General features: G+C 40.9%; 1 protein-coding gene across 6 annotated transcripts in view; it reads left to right on the forward strand.

Annotated features, from left to right (window-relative positions):
* The window catches only part of garnl3 (GTPase activating Rap/RanGAP domain like 3), a 112,647-nt gene that overhangs the window by 50,688 nt on the left and 44,239 nt on the right, over window positions 1-17,720 (forward strand). For all 6 annotated transcript variants that reach the window (XM_041810438.1, XM_041810434.1, XM_041810437.1 and 3 more), the window contains exon 3: window positions 14,959-15,033. In XM_041810438.1, coding sequence (XP_041666372.1) covers window positions 14,959-15,033 — 75 coding nt within the window. The remainder of the gene's footprint in view (window positions 1-14,958; window positions 15,034-17,720) is intronic.

Raw genomic sequence — 17,720 nt, forward strand, 5'->3', positions numbered from 1 at the left:
GGAATATACAACTACTAAAGAAGTCTACAGGTCCATGCATTCCCAAGTTTCCCATCTCTGCAATATAAATGAGCTAACATGCTAGATGGTCTGCATTTAAAGATAGAGACAAACAACATATAGGCAGCTCTCACCCTGTGTTGTTGCTTAATTCATGCACATATCCACGGTTTGATATCACACAATTAAACATGTTTCATCCTGACACAATTAAATGGTCTTTTTTGAGGCCCAGAGATAAAGGCCATGACAGGCAGTTAGAAGTGGGGGGGATGTCACTGAAGCTGTTTGCTATGGCACACAGGAAAATGAGAAAATGTTTGATTTTTTTTGTTTGTGTGTGGGCATTTCTCTTTGGTCTGAGCCGTTTGGTTTTTAGTTAACATCACAAAAGATTCAGACTTCAGTCAGGATGGGTGTATGTGCCCATGTTTGTGTGTGAAGGGTGAGCTGTCAGTCTTTCTGAGTGCCTGGTGAGCAGACGGCTCCACTCCCATCTGCCTGCCAGTGTTACTGTCACTGCCTCGGAGGCTTTTCACTGCAATGTCACATTGAATTTATTCCCACACTCTGTGAGTCTCACAGTGTGTGACTACATCTGATGAAGCGTTTATTTACATTAAAGTGAAACTGTATGCTTTTTCTGAACAGCGGCCGCCGTGGCTAAAAGAGGTATGACAGTATGAAGTAGTGATGCACCAATGCATCGGTGAAAAGTCAGCCCATCAGCAATATGTGTCAATGTCGCCAGATATCCAGGCCGATAATCAGTCGACTCCTAGTGATTGCACATTAGCAGTTATCTCAGATGTCGTGCTCTATTGAAGTGCAGCCACTCACCACATGCAAGGTCTGCAGAGACTGGGAGCTGAGTTGGGTTATAAAGACTTAATTGAGGACCTCACCATATTCAGCACGCCCTGTTCACAAGCAACTGTGCCTTAAAGTTTGTCCAGCCTCATGAATTCCTGTCGAAATCAAAAGAGGCTTCGATAAAAATACACATTATTGCAATTCATTCCTCTCTGGTATCTCCTATAAATCACTCTCTCACCTCCAACTGGTACAGAATGCAGCAGCTCGGCTTCTGACTGGTTTTAACAGACGACACCACATCAACCCCCCTTTTAGCATCTTCACACTGGATTTCCGTTTGTTTTAGAATTGATTTTAAGATCTTATTGATTACTTTTAAAGCACTGAAGGGCCTGGCTCCAATCTATATACAAGGACTTTAAACTCCCTATGAGTCAACCTGCAGCCTTAGGTCCTCGGTCGGGGGCTTCCTGGTCATTCCAAAGTCGAGACTCAAATCTAAGGCCTCATCCACACAGAGACGAAAACGATATATTGCCATTTCGTTTTGAGAAGATTTAAAGTAAACACGGAATCGTTTCAGGAAATATCCACATAAGTACAGAACCGCTGAAAACGGTGTAGTGCATATGCCAAGCCTGTGTGTGGCGCTGTAACGCTGCCACAGACATTCACCAAACGAGAGAAGAAGATCACAGAAAACTGACACAGACTTTCTTCTAGTTGCCCTTGTGGTTGTTCTCTGCATTGGATTTAAGAACATATGGTGTATGCGTTTCCCGGTGGTGGTAAAAGAGCATCAGATTTTGCTATAAAAGCCATAACAAGCTCAGTAGCTTCTGCAGCATGAACACAACCCTGTAATCAGCCATTGTTGTTTTGGTCAGACCCGCGCAGGCATCTTAAGAAAGCTACGCTGTGTGTGACATAATCGTTTCAAGAAAGATGCGAATAGCTGTCCACACGTAGACAAAATGGTAGTCGTTTACGGATTAAGCACTCTGTATCGTTTACAGTCACCTGTAACGCTGTTTCCGTGTGGATGAAACGCCGATCCGACAAAAAACTTTTGTGTATACACCTGAATTCGTTTCCGTGTAGACGGGGCCTAAAGGTGACAGGGTCTTTTCCTAACCTGATGTGCCAGATGGATTATTTTCACACATCTATCTGGGAAACCTTCAATACTAAGTGTTTGGGGATGGGCAGAGGATTTGAAAAAACTTGGAGTGTGTTTGGATGAACGTTCTGTCTGTCACATCTTTACAGGCCAATCAGAGCAACAAAACACGTGACATAGCTACAACCGAGGTGCGTGTGTGCAGCTACCGAGGAATAACGTGAACCTCTTTTGGACGACTGTCATTTTTGAAAAGAAAACAACTCACTGCTGTTCTTTGTTCTTCTTTTAATGAAGAAATGTCATCAAGTTCTGATCAAACTGGCGCTTTAGCAGCATCCACACAAAACTCTTCCACCATAATTGCATTGGCCTTTTGTCGCCGCTTGCATACGTCACAACTCAGCTGCACCCGAAAGTACTGCCCCTTGACACTGATTGGTCCTTTCACTCTTTAACCGGGCCCAAACTGTTCAGAAAGCAGCTTTGCAAGATGGATTCGCCAGTGAGAAACAAGGAAACGGGCATATCCATCTGCTTTGCAAGATTAGCCTTCAGGGCCCCTCGACTTTGGAATGACCTGCCCGAGGAGAAAAGGCATGCAGAATCATTGGCATCTTTTAAATCACTTATTCAAACTCATTTTTATAGACTTGCTTTTATGTGATGTCATCTTCTTCTTATTTGGTTTTTGTCTTATCACAGATTCTTACCTATTTTAATTTAATTTCCTCTTAATCTCACCTTTACTCCCTGTCAACCTCATTTTATTTCCTTGCCCCTTGGCTGTTTTTAACTGTTACTGTCTTCCTCATTTTAATGCTTTTATGTCTTTATTGCTTCCCTTTTGTTTACCTTTGCTATTATATTTATCAATTTTACTGCTTTTACAATTTTAGATCTTGTTTTGTCTCGCTTTACTATCTGTTTTTGCCCCCTTTATTTGCATTTTACTGCCTTTTCTCATTTTTCTCCTGTTTTGTTTTTACTCCTCTTTGTTTCGCTTTTAATTTCTCACGTCTTTAATTTTGGTCCTCTTGGTCTCAGTCTGTGCAGCTGGGTTCCTTTTGTTTTGATGGTTCTTGATGTCTGTGTCCTGCCTGCATTCTGATGATGTCCATGACGTCTCAGTGGTTTGATGTCTGCACTCTGATTGATGTTTGTGATGGCATCACATGGCGTCTAGGTTTTGATGTAGTTTGATGTTGATGAATTATTATCTCATCCATATTTTTGGTTAGATTCTTTTAGTGTTTGGATTCTGCTGATGTTTGCATGTCACGTTCTGTCTTCTTGTCTTTTGTTTGGGCTTGTTGCTTTGTTCTTCTGTTTGCTTCTTCACATGTCAAAGTACTTTGTAAACCCATGTTTTTAAAAGTGCTGTAAGAATAAAGTTATTATTAGTAGATTTATACGTCAAGACTAGAACTGCTGTGGTTTAGTTTTGCAGAACTACACAGAGTTAGTGGGCGGTGTTCATCACCCGCATCCACAGAGGAACAAACACTTGCAAACGTGACGAACCCTCCTCAGACTGCAGAGGAAATGAGCTCACAGGGGTTGCTCTTTAAAAGCTGGAGTGCAGGAGTCTGTAAAGCTGATTATCACAGGGATTCCAAAGATGATTATGGTTCTGAAGCCCTCGTCTTTTATTGTTTTCCATTCTTAAATGCACTTAAGGTTTTTTTACATTTCCTCCTCTGAGTTTTAGGCTAAGCTTGTGATTTTGGGCCTGCAAATGGATCATCATTAGACCTATAAAAAGCCTCTAGGACCCCTGCTTGGATCCCAACAAGAAGTCCAACAATGCCTTTAACCTGTTGCAACTTTTGTGTATGTAATTCTGTGTTTTTTAAGGTCACATATTATGCAAAGTACACTTTTTCAGGCTTTTCTAACAAAAATATGTGCCCATGGCCTGTCCACACCCCCCCCCCCCCCCCAAGAATGAGATAAATCCATTCCCCCCCTCTGTTTCTTCACCTTTCAGAAAATGTGTGCTGAAAGAAGCTGTTTTCAGATTTCCCCCTCATGATGTCATGTGAGGAGCCACATCCATTAAGCCACATTCATTTCCTGAGAGAGGCGGATTCAGGGGTGGAGTCAGACAGCTCATGAAAGTTTAAAGCCACAGACACAGAAACAGCTCATTCTGAGCAGGGCTGAAACAGAGGAGTTTTTAGACATGCAAAAATCCAATACTGGTGTGTATTTTCAGCAACAAACTTCTCAGGCATGTTTTGGGGATCTCTGAGACCGATATAAACTCGTCTTAAAAGGGTAAAAATGTGACCTCTAACATTCCATGCCAAGAACACATCACACTGGACATGCCTGCCTACAAATATCTCATCATAGCGCCCCCTACTGGCAGCAGGAAGTGGCACAAATGGATCTCTTCAATGGTTTTGCTGTAGCGCCACCTACTGTAAGACACCAGTAGCACCTCTTTCATAATGTGTCCTATCTTCCATGAATTTCTCATGATTAATTACAGCCCTGCCCTGATCGCTTCTACATATCAGCCTCAACCATGCTCATGCTGCCACCTACTGTTGAGTGGCAGTACTACCTCATACACAAAATGCTATTAAATGCTCATTATTTACCCCTGGTCCGCCACAACTTAATATTTGCTGGGAAACAAGGGCCCTTGCAGCCAAAGTCCTTCGTTTTCTGTACTTAGATTCACTTGATACTTTTTAATAGGAGCTCAGTTGCCTGTCTGATACTAGTTTGAAGCTTTTGATTCTTACTCTGGGCTAAAGGTTGGGGGTTCGTGGTCTTTGTGGCTCCTCTAAATTGTGCAATATTGAATATTGTCATAGTTTCATTTGCTGGCTGTGTTGTCAACTTTCTGTAAAACCTTAAGTCAAGGTTAAAAAACAAGCGCTGCATGACAGTTCAGTTTTTACAAGCATAAAACTTCATCAAAATGCATCGTCTTACTGGTTGTGATTATCTCTGAGTATCAGTCTGGATGTTGAATTCTCTTTGTCATTGTGGTGTCTTGTCCAAGTCTCTCTCCTTACCTCTTGCTCGTCTCCCCATCTGTCCCTCCACCTCCCACTGTCTCTTATACATAACTAACGGCCTATTAAAGGAGCTGATGCACGGCTCCATGCTGCTGTGCTGCGCTCTGCTGTAGGATTCACTGCAGCATCTGCCCACTCCTGAGGGCCGTTAAAGCTGTGCACCCTGTCACTGTGGCTCCTGGGTGGGTGGTTGGTCTGATGCCTTCAGTCCTGGTGATTAAATTAGTCATTGCCAGTCCTGCTTTAGTAGAGGTGGGAACATATGGATGTGATGCTGCTGTTTGCATGGCTGGGTTTGTCTGAGCGTTAATGCTAATCAGCGGCACATCAGCAGCTACACTGTAAAGGGCTGCAGCAGTGAAGCGACAGTGAAACATCAATAATGGCATTATAATTCATGATATGATTCATATCAGGATCTTGCATTGTTTTGCACATTTTTTCAGATTTTAAACACACGAGTTCGTGTGAGAAACAGAACTTAGGGAAGAAAACATTCTGTATTTGTTTCTGTTCTCAGTGATGCCAACTTCCACTTCCTCTTTTAAATGCAGCAGCTGTAGTATTTTTATTCTGACCTGTCTGAGTCAGTGGACGACTTTTGTGTCACACATTTATGTCCGTACAGCTCCCAGGTTCTTTGTAATGTCAGTGAAATATTAAAAGAACTTCTCCTAGAGTCATGTCCCAACCTTTTAGTAAAAACACAACACGATTTCTGTCTTGATCCAGTTTGTCCTTACTGAGTCTAACATGAAGCTTAACCACGTACAGATTTATCACCATAAATGCTTTTTAAACACCGGTTGATCTATTTCCCAGGTTTCAAACTCAAGGCCTGGGGGGCCAAATCCGGCCCATAGTTCAGTCATGCCCGACCCACCAGATCGTATGATATTTCTGTTAGAACTGGCCCACCAGTATGAGGTCTGCAGATTTCCTCCAGTATAAAAATGTAAAATTAACCTTGATGATTTATAATATCCTTGTTGAGTATTAAAATTAGAAAATGTAAGCAGTAAAAATAATTTGATAAAATGTCAGGAACGTGGGAAAGAAATTAGTGTTTCAATTTTGCATCTTAAGGTTATGACTAAAAGTTATGGTTTTGTCTTTTCATTTCATATTTTAACCTTTTAGCTGAATAATTTAAAATTTTAAATCCTATTTAGATCCTTTAAAGTCATGATTTTGACTTTAATCTCAGGTTTTGACCTTTTTCAACTCCCATCTTTAACTTTTATCTTATTTTTTTTACCTTAGAAATACAGGATTTTTAATTTTCTCAGTCTACTGACCTTTTAAAATGATGATTTTGTCTTTTATCTCATATTTTGACCTTTTTCAACTCCTAACTTTAACTTTTATCTCAACTTTTTACCCTAAAAACACAAGAGTTTTAGTTTATCTCAGTTTTTTGACATTTTAAAATCATGATTTTGACTTTTATTTCATGTTTTGACCTTTTTAACTCTTTAAGTTTAACTTTTATCTCATTTTTTAACTTAAAAACTCATGATTTTTAATTTTATCTCAGTTTTTTTGACTGTTGGATATCATGATTTTTGTCTTTTATCTCACATTTTTACCTTTTTCAAATCCTAACTTTAAATTTTATCTCATTTTTTTACCTTAAAAATGCATGAATTTTAATTTTATTTCATATTTTGACATTTGAAAGTCATTATTTCGATGTTTACCTCATATTTTGACTGTTGAAAATCATGATTTCGAATTTCATCTCAGTTTTTGACTTTTAAAATTCATGGTTTCAATATTACGTCTCATATTTTGCCTTTTAAAAACATTATTATGACTTTGCTGTCATGTTTTTACCTTTTAAACTTCTTAGTTTGACTTTTTATCTCAGATTTTGAGTTTTTAATTTATCATGTTTACCTTTTAATCGTAAAATCATTTATCATCAGTGCCAAGTTTTTTACCCCCATAATTCATTTCTGGTGAAAATAAGGTTGACATTTTATGGTTAAATGTCGACCCTGTTAGGCCCTCAGGTTAGACCCAGGTTCAGAGTCCGGCCCCTGCTGTGATTGAGTTTGACACCCCTGATCTATTTAAATAAAAATACAGTTAACTAAAGCAGGCCTCTCAGTTCAACCTGACCAGAAGTGTGGGTATTGTTGGTGGCATAGCTAAACTAGTCAGCTGGTTTGCTTGGTTGGAAAACAGAGAAAGAGAAACCTGTCAATTGTCACGTCTTTCAGGTGCTTTTATTTTCATCCAGACCTTCATCTGCAGGTTTACGAGCTTCTCCTTTTTATTGCTTTCTCCTCATTCCTTTAATTTTCTGCTTCGCCTCTTCCTCTTCTTGTCTTCCTCTTTCTGTAATCTCATCCCTAATTTTCACCTTCCTCTCTTTCCTCTCATTAGTCTCTCATATCTTCTCTCTGACTGTGCACCTGCCTCATTTCACACCCCCAGCAGCCACTAACTGCCTCCCTCCTCCTCACCCTCCGCTGCCTTCCTGCAGGATTATGAGTCTGCATGAACAGGCGCACTGATGAGATCAATTATCTATCAGCAGTCACAAAAGTATTGATTTGAATATTTGCAACACACACAGACACAGATGCATGCGTACTTCTCTGTCCACACTGCAGCGCTCCTTTGTCCCGCAGGCCTTGGGGAAATCAGAGGCTCTCTCTGCGTGCGAACGCCAGCTCGATTGTGTTTGTGAATTGCTTGAGTCGTGCTGCTAAAGGAGCTGTTTAAGTGTGGGATTGTGCATGTTTGAGTTTGTGTATTAGTGCATCCCTGGCTTGTCTATAATGCTGGAAAGCCTTGGCCTTTCTCCCATTGGTTAGGCATCTTAGAGGCCGCTATTATTCTTTTATCACTCTGCTTTTTGTTGTCATTACACATTGCTCTTTGCCTCTCATCCCCAGTGGCCTCATCCTTCATTCCTCCCCTCTCCCTTCTCTCTATATATACATTTGATGCCCCCTCTCTCCCCTTACCCTCCGCTCTTGCTCCCTGGAAGTGGTGACGTGTTTTATGGGTTGTTTGTTAAAGCGTGGAAGCATAGCGGTTCCCCTCCTGTTTCCTCCTGTCTGCCTCCCCTGACCCACTGGGAATCGTTGGAGGGCAGCCTTTTTCCTTCTTTGCCATTCTTCTGTTGCATGATTTAGGAGCTTCATGATGCATGCATGTGTGTGTGCTTCAACACATGCACACACCGACTCCCCAGAGCGCTTAATCGCTCCTTTGCTCCTGCTTTTTTTCATCCTTTCATCCAAAATACAGCAAAACCGCATCTTCACACACAGCAGCACCAACACTTACCAAAAAACACTTTTAATACAGAATGTCTCCGTTATTTTTTATTTATTTTTTTTTTACTAGGGAGGCGGTGCAGCGCTGTGCCTGAACACTGCATCGGTTGCCCCTCCATTATCCTGGGATTGGACAGTTAATGTTGCCAGAGGCGAGAGAAATGGAGGGAGATAGAGGCCTATAGCCGCAGTGTTTATTTTCCATTTTCTGCACACGTGCACAGAACAAAAAAAGCAGAACTTACATGTCGAAAAAAGCATGTAAATAGATATCAGCACAAGCCACCACACCAGTGGGGGAAAAAAGCAGAAAATATATTTGTCTGCAAGTCTCTTAATATGCATATGAAAGGAGAGACAGCAGTATATTCTGCAGCCTCTTCTGAGATACGGCCAATTATTGTACAGAAACGGCTCCGTCGTTTATCAGAGCTTCACACCTGCAGTAAACATGCTGCGCTCTGGTTTATATTATCTCATTAATAACAGCAGAACATGTGGAGAGAATTCAGCTACTGCTGCACTTGTTTGCACATTAGGACTGGGCAAAATCAATGTAATATGAATAGGATTATTCAGGATATGAAAGTTAAAAATCACAGTTATTCAGTGTTTTGCATCATGATACTGAGTTCACATTTTTCCAGTCTTTTTTTAACTTCTGCAGTGACACAAGATCGATGGGACTTCTGCATGGACATACAGGGCCTTTAAAAAGTATTCACCCCCTTGGATGTTTAACCCTTTACCTACTGAGTCTAAAAATGGCGATTTGGACATATTTTGTTATTATGGCTGTAAAATAGTCAGGAAATGCCCTAAGTCTGAGAGCTTTGGTCCTTTTTCCCAGAATACTTGAACTTGACTTTTCAACATCTGGTTAATGGTTATTGTACATTATATGGAATTGTCAGCAGTTTAAAAGAAGAAAAACACAAAAACGTATTTGTTTTTCATGGCTTTTATGAGAAGAAATTTTGTTATTACTCATGAAGTTTTGATTTGACATTTGAAATGTGAACCTATACATGTTAAGAACAATCACCAGTCATTATTTGAGTCTAGGACTCTAGGTGTGCAAAACACAGTGCAAAAGATAACTATATACATAGGCCACAATTAGTGCAAATAAAGGTGGAAAAATGCATTCTCAACATTCTCAAGTAACATATTGTTATTGCACATGACAGACACGCACAAATGCCACTATCTAACGCTATTTTTTGAAAACAAAACACCACTCTCACTCGCTCTCCTCTTACTCTCTTCCTTCACTGTCCTTCTCACTCGTCTTCTGCCAAAGCTGCCGTTTTCATGCTGTTCGACATTACCGTATTATATATACCACACATCATATTTTGTCGGAAAGCACAGATTCTCAGCTCTCTGTCAGCGTTGGAATTTTTTAGATTGAACAAACTTTCGAGGAGTTACAGTGTTGAGAATCAGTGTAGCGGTCTCGGGATACTTCTAGTGTTTTGCTATGGTGTTTTGCTATGAACGCCCACGTCATATGGTTGGGAGTACCTCAATGAAACATTTATGTGCGCATGCCCACAATTCTCAGCTTTCCAACACCATTGGAATTTTACTGATCAGACAAACTTTGACAGAGTCACGGTAATAATACTCCGGACATATAAAACGCAGTGCCGGCACCGGCTCAGTAGGTAAAGGGTTAACCCTTTTTATTAATTTTATAAATTCATCATGGTCGATATAATTTGGCTTTTTGGCTACAATCACAGCACTGAGTCTGTGTGCATCGGTCTCAATCAGGCTTGCACATCTGCACACTGCAATTTTACTCAATTCTTCTTTCCAAAACTGGTTGAATCAGGCCAGTCCTTTTCAAGTCCAGCCACAAATCCTCTATTGGATTGAGATCTGGGCTTTGACTCGGCCATTCTAGAACATTCACCTTGTTGTCTTTAAACCATTTCTGTCTAGCTTTCTCTGTATGCTTTGGCTCATTGTCTCACTGGAATAAATCTTCTCCTAAGCTGTAGTTCTCCTGCAGACTGAGTCAGATTGTCCGCAAGGATTTTCCTATTTTGTTGCATTTGTTTTACCCTCTACCTTTATAAGCCTCCCAGGGCCAGCTGCCTAGAAGCATCCCCAAAGCATGATGCTGCCACCACTGTGCTTCACAGTGGGGATGGTGTGTTTGTAGTGCCCTAAAACTCCATTTTGGTCAAATTAAATCAAAGAACTTTCTTCCTCTTGACCATGGAGTCTCCCACATGCCTTTTGGTGAACTCTAGTCCAGACTGAATCTGAGTTTTCTTCAACAGTGGCTTTCTCTTTGCCACACTCTCACTAGTCTCCTTCTTGCACGCTCACTCAGTTTGTGAGGACGGCCTGATCTAGGCAGATTTACACATGTGACATATTCCTTCATTTCTTGTTGATGGATGTAACTGAACTCTGGGGATGTTCAGAGCCTTGGAAATATGATTGCATCCATCCCCTTACTTGTACTTTTCAATAACCTTTTCTCTGAGTTGCTTGGAGTGTTCTTTTGTCTCCATGCTGTAATGGTAGCCAGGAATCCTGATTAAACAGTTGGTCAAAGAGCCAAATTCTATTCACCATGACTGGTATATAAAATCAATAAAAGTGTAAAACATCCAAGTGGATGAATACTTTTAATAAAAAACTGTACTTGGTATGATAAATGTATGATGACTGTATAACACATTTACCTTTCAGTTCAGTTTAAGGTGCAGGATCTCATGAGCTAATCTAATCCTCCAGCCATGTTACAACATATCACATTTAATTAAGCTCAAACAATAAAGTCAGTGTGACATTTATTAATGATTTTATTCAGAACATGGAGCTCTCTTCTTTCATCCTCACTTGCCCACAGGAATGTTTTGAATGGACCTCACCCCTCTGTCTGTTTCCATGATAAGTGCTCTCTCAGCACTCTCCCTCATCACTGTTCGGTCTGACATGATCTAATGAGCCGCTGGAGGAGGGCACACCATGCACTTTCTGGGATCATGAACACTGAGGCATGCCTTGTTTTGTACAAGTTGTACCAGCCATTCAGAAAATAGTGTTAGATTTCTGCTTATAGACCCTTAGAGACAGAAACAGTGTCTTATATGTCATTTAAGCTTTAGAGCACAGTTTAACTAGTTTTGATGCTGTTTAGGATATGCCTGAAGTCTTTTCTTATGTTTCTATTGTAAGAGATTTTATTGACTTTACTATAAATTATATAAACACTCTGCAGATCATAAATGAATCAGTAGTCGCAGCCCTAGTTTCAAAGTGTCTGTCAGTACTTCGTAGAGGTCAGTTACACTTTGAGGTTTCCGTGTTCAGTGTTTTCCTCCCAGGATTTTCCCTCTCATCCTCTTCTTGCTCGACTCCACCAGAATGTTTTAGGCCATCTGGATGGATCACAGCGTGTGCGCTGTGCTGAGACACAACCGTGCCAAAAACTTCTGAAAAGCCCGTGTTGGCACAGCGGAGACCTCTACCGGTGAGGGGAGGACGGTATCAAGATGGTCAAAGAGCAGAGGGCAACGAGGCAGAGGAGAGGAGGAAGAGCAAAAAAGGGAGGAGAACCAAAGGGTCTGTTGCCTGGCTACAAACATCTTTCTATGCAACGATGTTGGGAGTGATAAGAGGGGGAACGTGAGGAGGAATAGATTAGAGAGGATCCTGAAAGTGTATGGGTGAAAAGATGGTAGAAATCATTCAGTCTGCTGATAAAGCCGATGGAGAAAGAAAGAAAATGTGTCGCTAAAACCCTTAAACAGAACCTGACTGACAAAGCAACACATAGAACACAGAGCTATTAGTCTGGAAAAGTTACAAAGCCATTTCCAAGGCTTTTGGACTCCAGTAAGAGTCATGACCCACAAATGGAGAAAACTTGGAACACTGGCAGACCTTCCCAGGAGTGGCTGGCATACCAGAATGACTCCAAGAGCGCATGGATGGCTCATTCGACACATCTAAAGACCTGCAGGCCTCACTGACTCAGTTAAGGTCAGAGTTCATGATTCAATAGTAAGGCAGAGACTGGGCGAAAAATGGCAGCCATCGCAGGTTGATACTGCCTTCAAAAAGTATTTGACCCCTTCCTGGCTTCTTATTTTTCTGTTTTTAAATGATGATTTCATTTTTAAGGGAAAGAAAGCCGACCAACCTCACTTTCCCTGAGTGAAAAGTCTCCTTGCTATATCATGATTTAACTGTGATTAACCACATTCTTTGGAAAGCTGAGTTCAGTTTCAGTATCCACATCCAGGTCTGATTACTGCCAGACCTGTTTAATCCAGAAATCCTGATTGAGCCGACTGACAAAATGAAGCAGGCTTAAAGATCTCAGAAAGCAACACATCATGGTGCCATCTAAAGAAGTTCAAGAATAGATGTTAAAGTCATTGACAGCTATCAGTCTGAAAGACTTACAAAGACATTTCCAAAGCTTTTGGACTCCAGTAGGAGTCATTACCCACAAATGGAGAAAATTTGGAACAGAGTGAGCCTTCCTTGGACTGGCCGGCCTACCAAAAAGACTCCCGAGAGTGCCCTGACAACTCATCCAGGGGGACCTGCAGGCCTCACTTGACTCAGTTAAAGTCAGAGTTCATGATTCAATAATAACGGGGCAATTGTTCAAAAATACATGCTAAAGTGACCGCTTGGGAGCCAAAATATGTGTTAAAGTGCCCTCTTGGAAAGCAAAACGTGTGTTAAAGTGCCCTCTTAGAAGGCAAAACGTGTGTTAAAGTGTCCTTGAGAGCCAAAACGCATGCTAAAGTGCCCTCTTGGGGGCCAAAACGTGTGCTAAAGTGCCCTCCTGGTTGGCAAAACACTCTAAACTTCCCCCTTGACTCTTTAAAACATGATAAACTGCCCACTTGGGTGGCAAAAAGGCATGTTTAAGTACCCCTCTCATTGGCAAAACACACTAAACCGCCCTCTTGGGTGAAAAAAAACACTTAATTGCCCTATTGGCTGGTTAAAACATGATAAACTGCCCTCTTGGGTGGTAAAAACGCGTGCTTAAGTGCCCTCCCAGTTGGCAAAACACAACTGCTCTCTTGGGTGAAGAAAACACACTAAACTCCAGAAGACTAAGGACCAAGAAATACTATTAAACATTAATGTTGCAATAACTTTTGTGTTGGGCCCTTTTTTTATCTGTATTGAGCCAGAACTGTATCTTACAGAACCAGTTTGGATTATCTGGTGCTAATATGGTGTTAAAATGCACTAGAAAACAGGAAATGGCATCTACTTAATTAAAAATGTTCTGGGGGAAGACCCTCAGACCCCCTAGGGATTTACTTATTTATTTCTGTGTGTTCTTCACAGTCCAACGTTGAATCTACACAGTTCTTGAGGATGCTGATCCTAACTACAAACTAACTTGAGTAGTCTGTCTAGTTAGTCTGCTTTAAGGCTATATAATGTGCAATTTGTATAACATATAAACATGTCTAAAGTGCCCTCGAAAACACACAAAACTTAGTGCCCTCTTCAGTGGCAAGAACACGCTGTATGTGCCCTTTTTTTTTTCTTTTCGCCCCTGCCCTTGAAAAAGTCTGTGCACGCCACTGGTTATGCAGCAGGACAGTGATCTGAAACACACCAGCAAGTCCACGTCTGAATGGGAAAAAAAAAAACTAAATGAAGGTTTTGGAGTGGTCTAGTCAACGTCTGGACTTAAATCTGACTGAGATGCTGCGGCATGACTTTGAACGGGCCGTTTATGTTGAAAAAACCCTCCAGTGTGGCTGCATTAAAACAATTCTGCAACGACGAGTGGGACAGAATTCCTCTGAAGAGATGTGAGAGACCCACTGCCAGTTATCACAAATGCTTGCTTGCAGTTGTTGCAGTCAAGGGTGGAACAACCAGTTATTAGGTTTGAGGGTTATGACTTTATCACATAGGTCCAGGGAGGTTTGAATGCACACCATCCTGGCAGCATCATGCTGTTGGGATGCTTCTCAGTAGGGTAAACTCAATGTGGCAAAAAAAAAGGGAAAATCATGGTGGACAGTCTTATTCAGTCTGCAAGAGAAGTGTGGGAAAGATTTATTTTCCAACAAGACAATGAGCCGAAGCGTACAGAGAAAGCCACGCAGGAACAGTTTAAAGACAACAAGGTGAATGGCAAACTTGTAAGCATTCAGGGTTTATCTGAACATTAAGCTTTTCCAAGACATTGTTTTTACTTTCATAGAATAAATCCTGTCCTCCTCTGGCCTCTCTTGTTTCGCCTCTTCTCCCTCTATCATTAACTGGACCGTTTTGCTCTCATAATGCCTCCTCTCCAACAGTGTAGTAGAGAGAGGTGAGTCAGCAAGAGACAGATAATTGGGGACGATAAGTGGTGGGTGGCAGATGTGAGAATGGAAAAGAAAATCAAGCATAAAAACAGTTTTCACAGCAAAGACAGAGAGAGTGGGAGAAACTACAGAGAAGACTTGAGTTATTACTGATGATTAAGGAAGTGTGGAGATGAGTCTTCACAGCCTCTGTGGGTAGAGCTTTGCAGTTGGACTCATGTTGCTGTTGTCACATGGAGTTGATGTGTCTGCCACGGTTCCTCTTTTGCCAGCTCTAATGTATTTATGACCTGCTTATTACTGTCTGCCACAAGTCATGGTTTGTCAGGTGCCTAATTTTAAACATCTCCCTCTCTCTGTCTCCCTCTCAGCTAATTTCCAGTGACGCAGATGGGGCCATTCAGAGGGCAGGGCGCTTCAGGGTGGAGAATGGCTCTACAGATGAGGTAAAGAATACACTTTTGTGCTCAGATGCATCTAACCTTTTCACTCTACCTTATAATGCTCCCATAAGTAGCAGATAATGGACAGTATATTCAAAATTAGGGTCATTCTCAAAGATTTAGATGGGTTTTTTAATAGCAGTCATCTTTCTTTGGAGAAATGTAAGATTCTTTTTGCCAAATGTGTTGTAAAAAAATCACATTAATATCATGTTTTATGGTTTAAAAAACACTCACTAGGTTAGCATAAAGACTGTGAGCAAGAAGAAACAACTAAGCACCTGCCACTGAGACCATTTATTACCACATTAAGACAGAATTGCAGGACTTCATGCAGGACATCGTAGTCATACGCCCAGCCGTGATCATCTGACGGCCACCTGATCCCAATTATCGCCTCCCAGCTCCCACAGCCAATCACAGCTCTTTCTCTCAACACGGCGGTGCATTTAAATATGATATACTTCTCACTAATCCCTGCTTGCATTAATGCAGGTGCAAAGCTTCACCTCCTCCACCCCAGCCTCCTCCTTTATAGCACAAAGCTAATGCATCCACATTCAGATTCATCCTACTGTGGATTAATTGCTTTTAAACAAACGTTACTTTATTCAGTTTGCATTGTCAAAAATGCAGAGACTTCTACGCCAAGTAAAACTGTAGATCCGTTTGCAATAAAATGGGTACATGTATGACTGAAGTTAAAATATAGAAGTGTTCTCGAGGGGCAAAGACATGAGTGGAGACCTTTTTTGCAATTTTTGCAAATTTTATTAAAAAGAAAACTGGAATGTTACATTGATTTAAGTATTCAGAATCTTTGCAATAACGGGTAAAAGGAACTGCCTGCAGAGGTTTAAGAAAGCATTTTTGCAAGGCACGAATCTGGTCACTCTGACTGAGCTCCAGAGATCATGGGTGTAGATAGGACAGCGTTCCAGAAGGACAGCCATCACTGCAGTTCTCCACTAATCTGGGCTTTATGGCAGAGTGACTAGACAAGTTTATTCAACCCTGTTCAACTAAAGAGCCAAGTTGTTGAAAAGTGGCAAAAATAGGTTAAAGTGGCAATGACAGGAGGCAAAAATGGGGGAAAAAATCACAAACAATTGAGTTGCCGATGGTCAAAAAGCGGCAAAATTTAAGTGAAGAGTGACTAAAATGGGAAAAAAGGCTGTTAAAAGGTGGGAAAATGGGGTAAAAGTAGCATTTAATGGCAAAAGGCAGCTTAAATGCACGAAAAGCGGCAAATAAAGGGGGAAAAATTTGCAAAAAGGCAGGATTAAAGTGGTTTAAACAGATGAAAAGGGCAAAAACAGGACAAAAGTGGCAAAAATGGGTAAAAAGTGGCTAAAAGAAGTGGTCAAAATGAGCTAAAAGCAACAGAAATGGATTAAAAGGGACAAAAAATTGTAAATAAGTGCAATGGAGATATGCAGAGAAAAAAATAAAGGTTGACGATTAAGTTTGATCATTAAACCTACTTTTAAACATGGGAAACAAACTGGTCAATGTGACTTACAATTTATAATGTTTTAAGTCAGAATTTTCATTTCTAAGGTTTTCTGGGGAATAATATTTAAAATTAAGACATGAGAGAGCCACAAATCATCACAAAAGAACCGCATGTGGCTCTAGAGCCACACGGTGAGTATCACTGGACTAGACGGAAGCCTTTTCTCAGTGTAAAACACATCAACGTCTGATTGGAGTTCGCACAAAAACTCCAAATGAAAGCCTAGTCTGTGCTCTGATTGCTCAGTTTTTTTGGGCATCCAGCTTTCACAGGAGTCCTGGTTGTCCCGAACTTCTTCCATTGGAGATTTATGGAGGCCACTGTGCTCCTGAGAACCTTCAGGGCAGCAAAAGAGTTCTTGTAGCCTCCCCCAGATCTGTGCCTTGCAACACTCTGTCTCTGAGCTCTGCAGGCAGTCCCTTTGACCTCATGGTTTGGTTTTTGCTCTGATATGCACTGTTAGCTGTGAGGCCTTCTTTAGAGAGAAGTGTGCCTTTCCAAATCATGTCCAGTCAGCTTAATTTAGCACAGGTGGACTCCAATCAAGGTGTATAAACATCTCAGCAAAGATCAGAGAAATAGGAGGAACCTGAGCTACATTTCAAGGGTCTAAATACTAATGGCAATATGATGTTTAATTTTTTAATATGCAATACATTAAAAAAAATTCTGGATGGGATGCTGAGTGTAGATTAATGAGAATAAATTTCTTTTTGTTCTACTGTAGCATCAAGCTGCAACAGAAAATAACTGAGAAGTGTGACAGGGGTCTGTGTACTTTTTCAATGCAACCTTTAACAAGTTGCCCCCAGCTACAAGCTGCTTCACTTCCTTTGTCACAAATTGAAAAGGTTGGCCTACTAAAAAGATTCAGAGATAATGTAGATTTTAAAGAGAGGCACCTAAATCACTAAAGCCATCAGTTTCTAAACAGTGCATTTTGCTAAAGAGATATCTAAGTTACAAAGTTGGGTTACGTTCACATTTCTGGATCAACAAGCTCTGATTTAGATCGCTCAAATGTGAAAGAGCATGCTCAGTCTTTACCTGCTGGTGTAATTCAGGATTTATTTTAATGTAAGTAAATGTAAAGGCTGTCTTCGAAGGTTCCAGTTTGAACAGAGAATCCTTGTTCCAGGATATTTTACATCAGTGATACTCGACGAGTGGCTCT

Source organism: Cheilinus undulatus, linkage group 17, assembly GCF_018320785.1.
Source record: "Cheilinus undulatus linkage group 17, ASM1832078v1, whole genome shotgun sequence".
In the NCBI taxonomy this organism is placed as follows: Eukaryota; Metazoa; Chordata; class Actinopteri; order Labriformes; family Labridae; genus Cheilinus; species Cheilinus undulatus.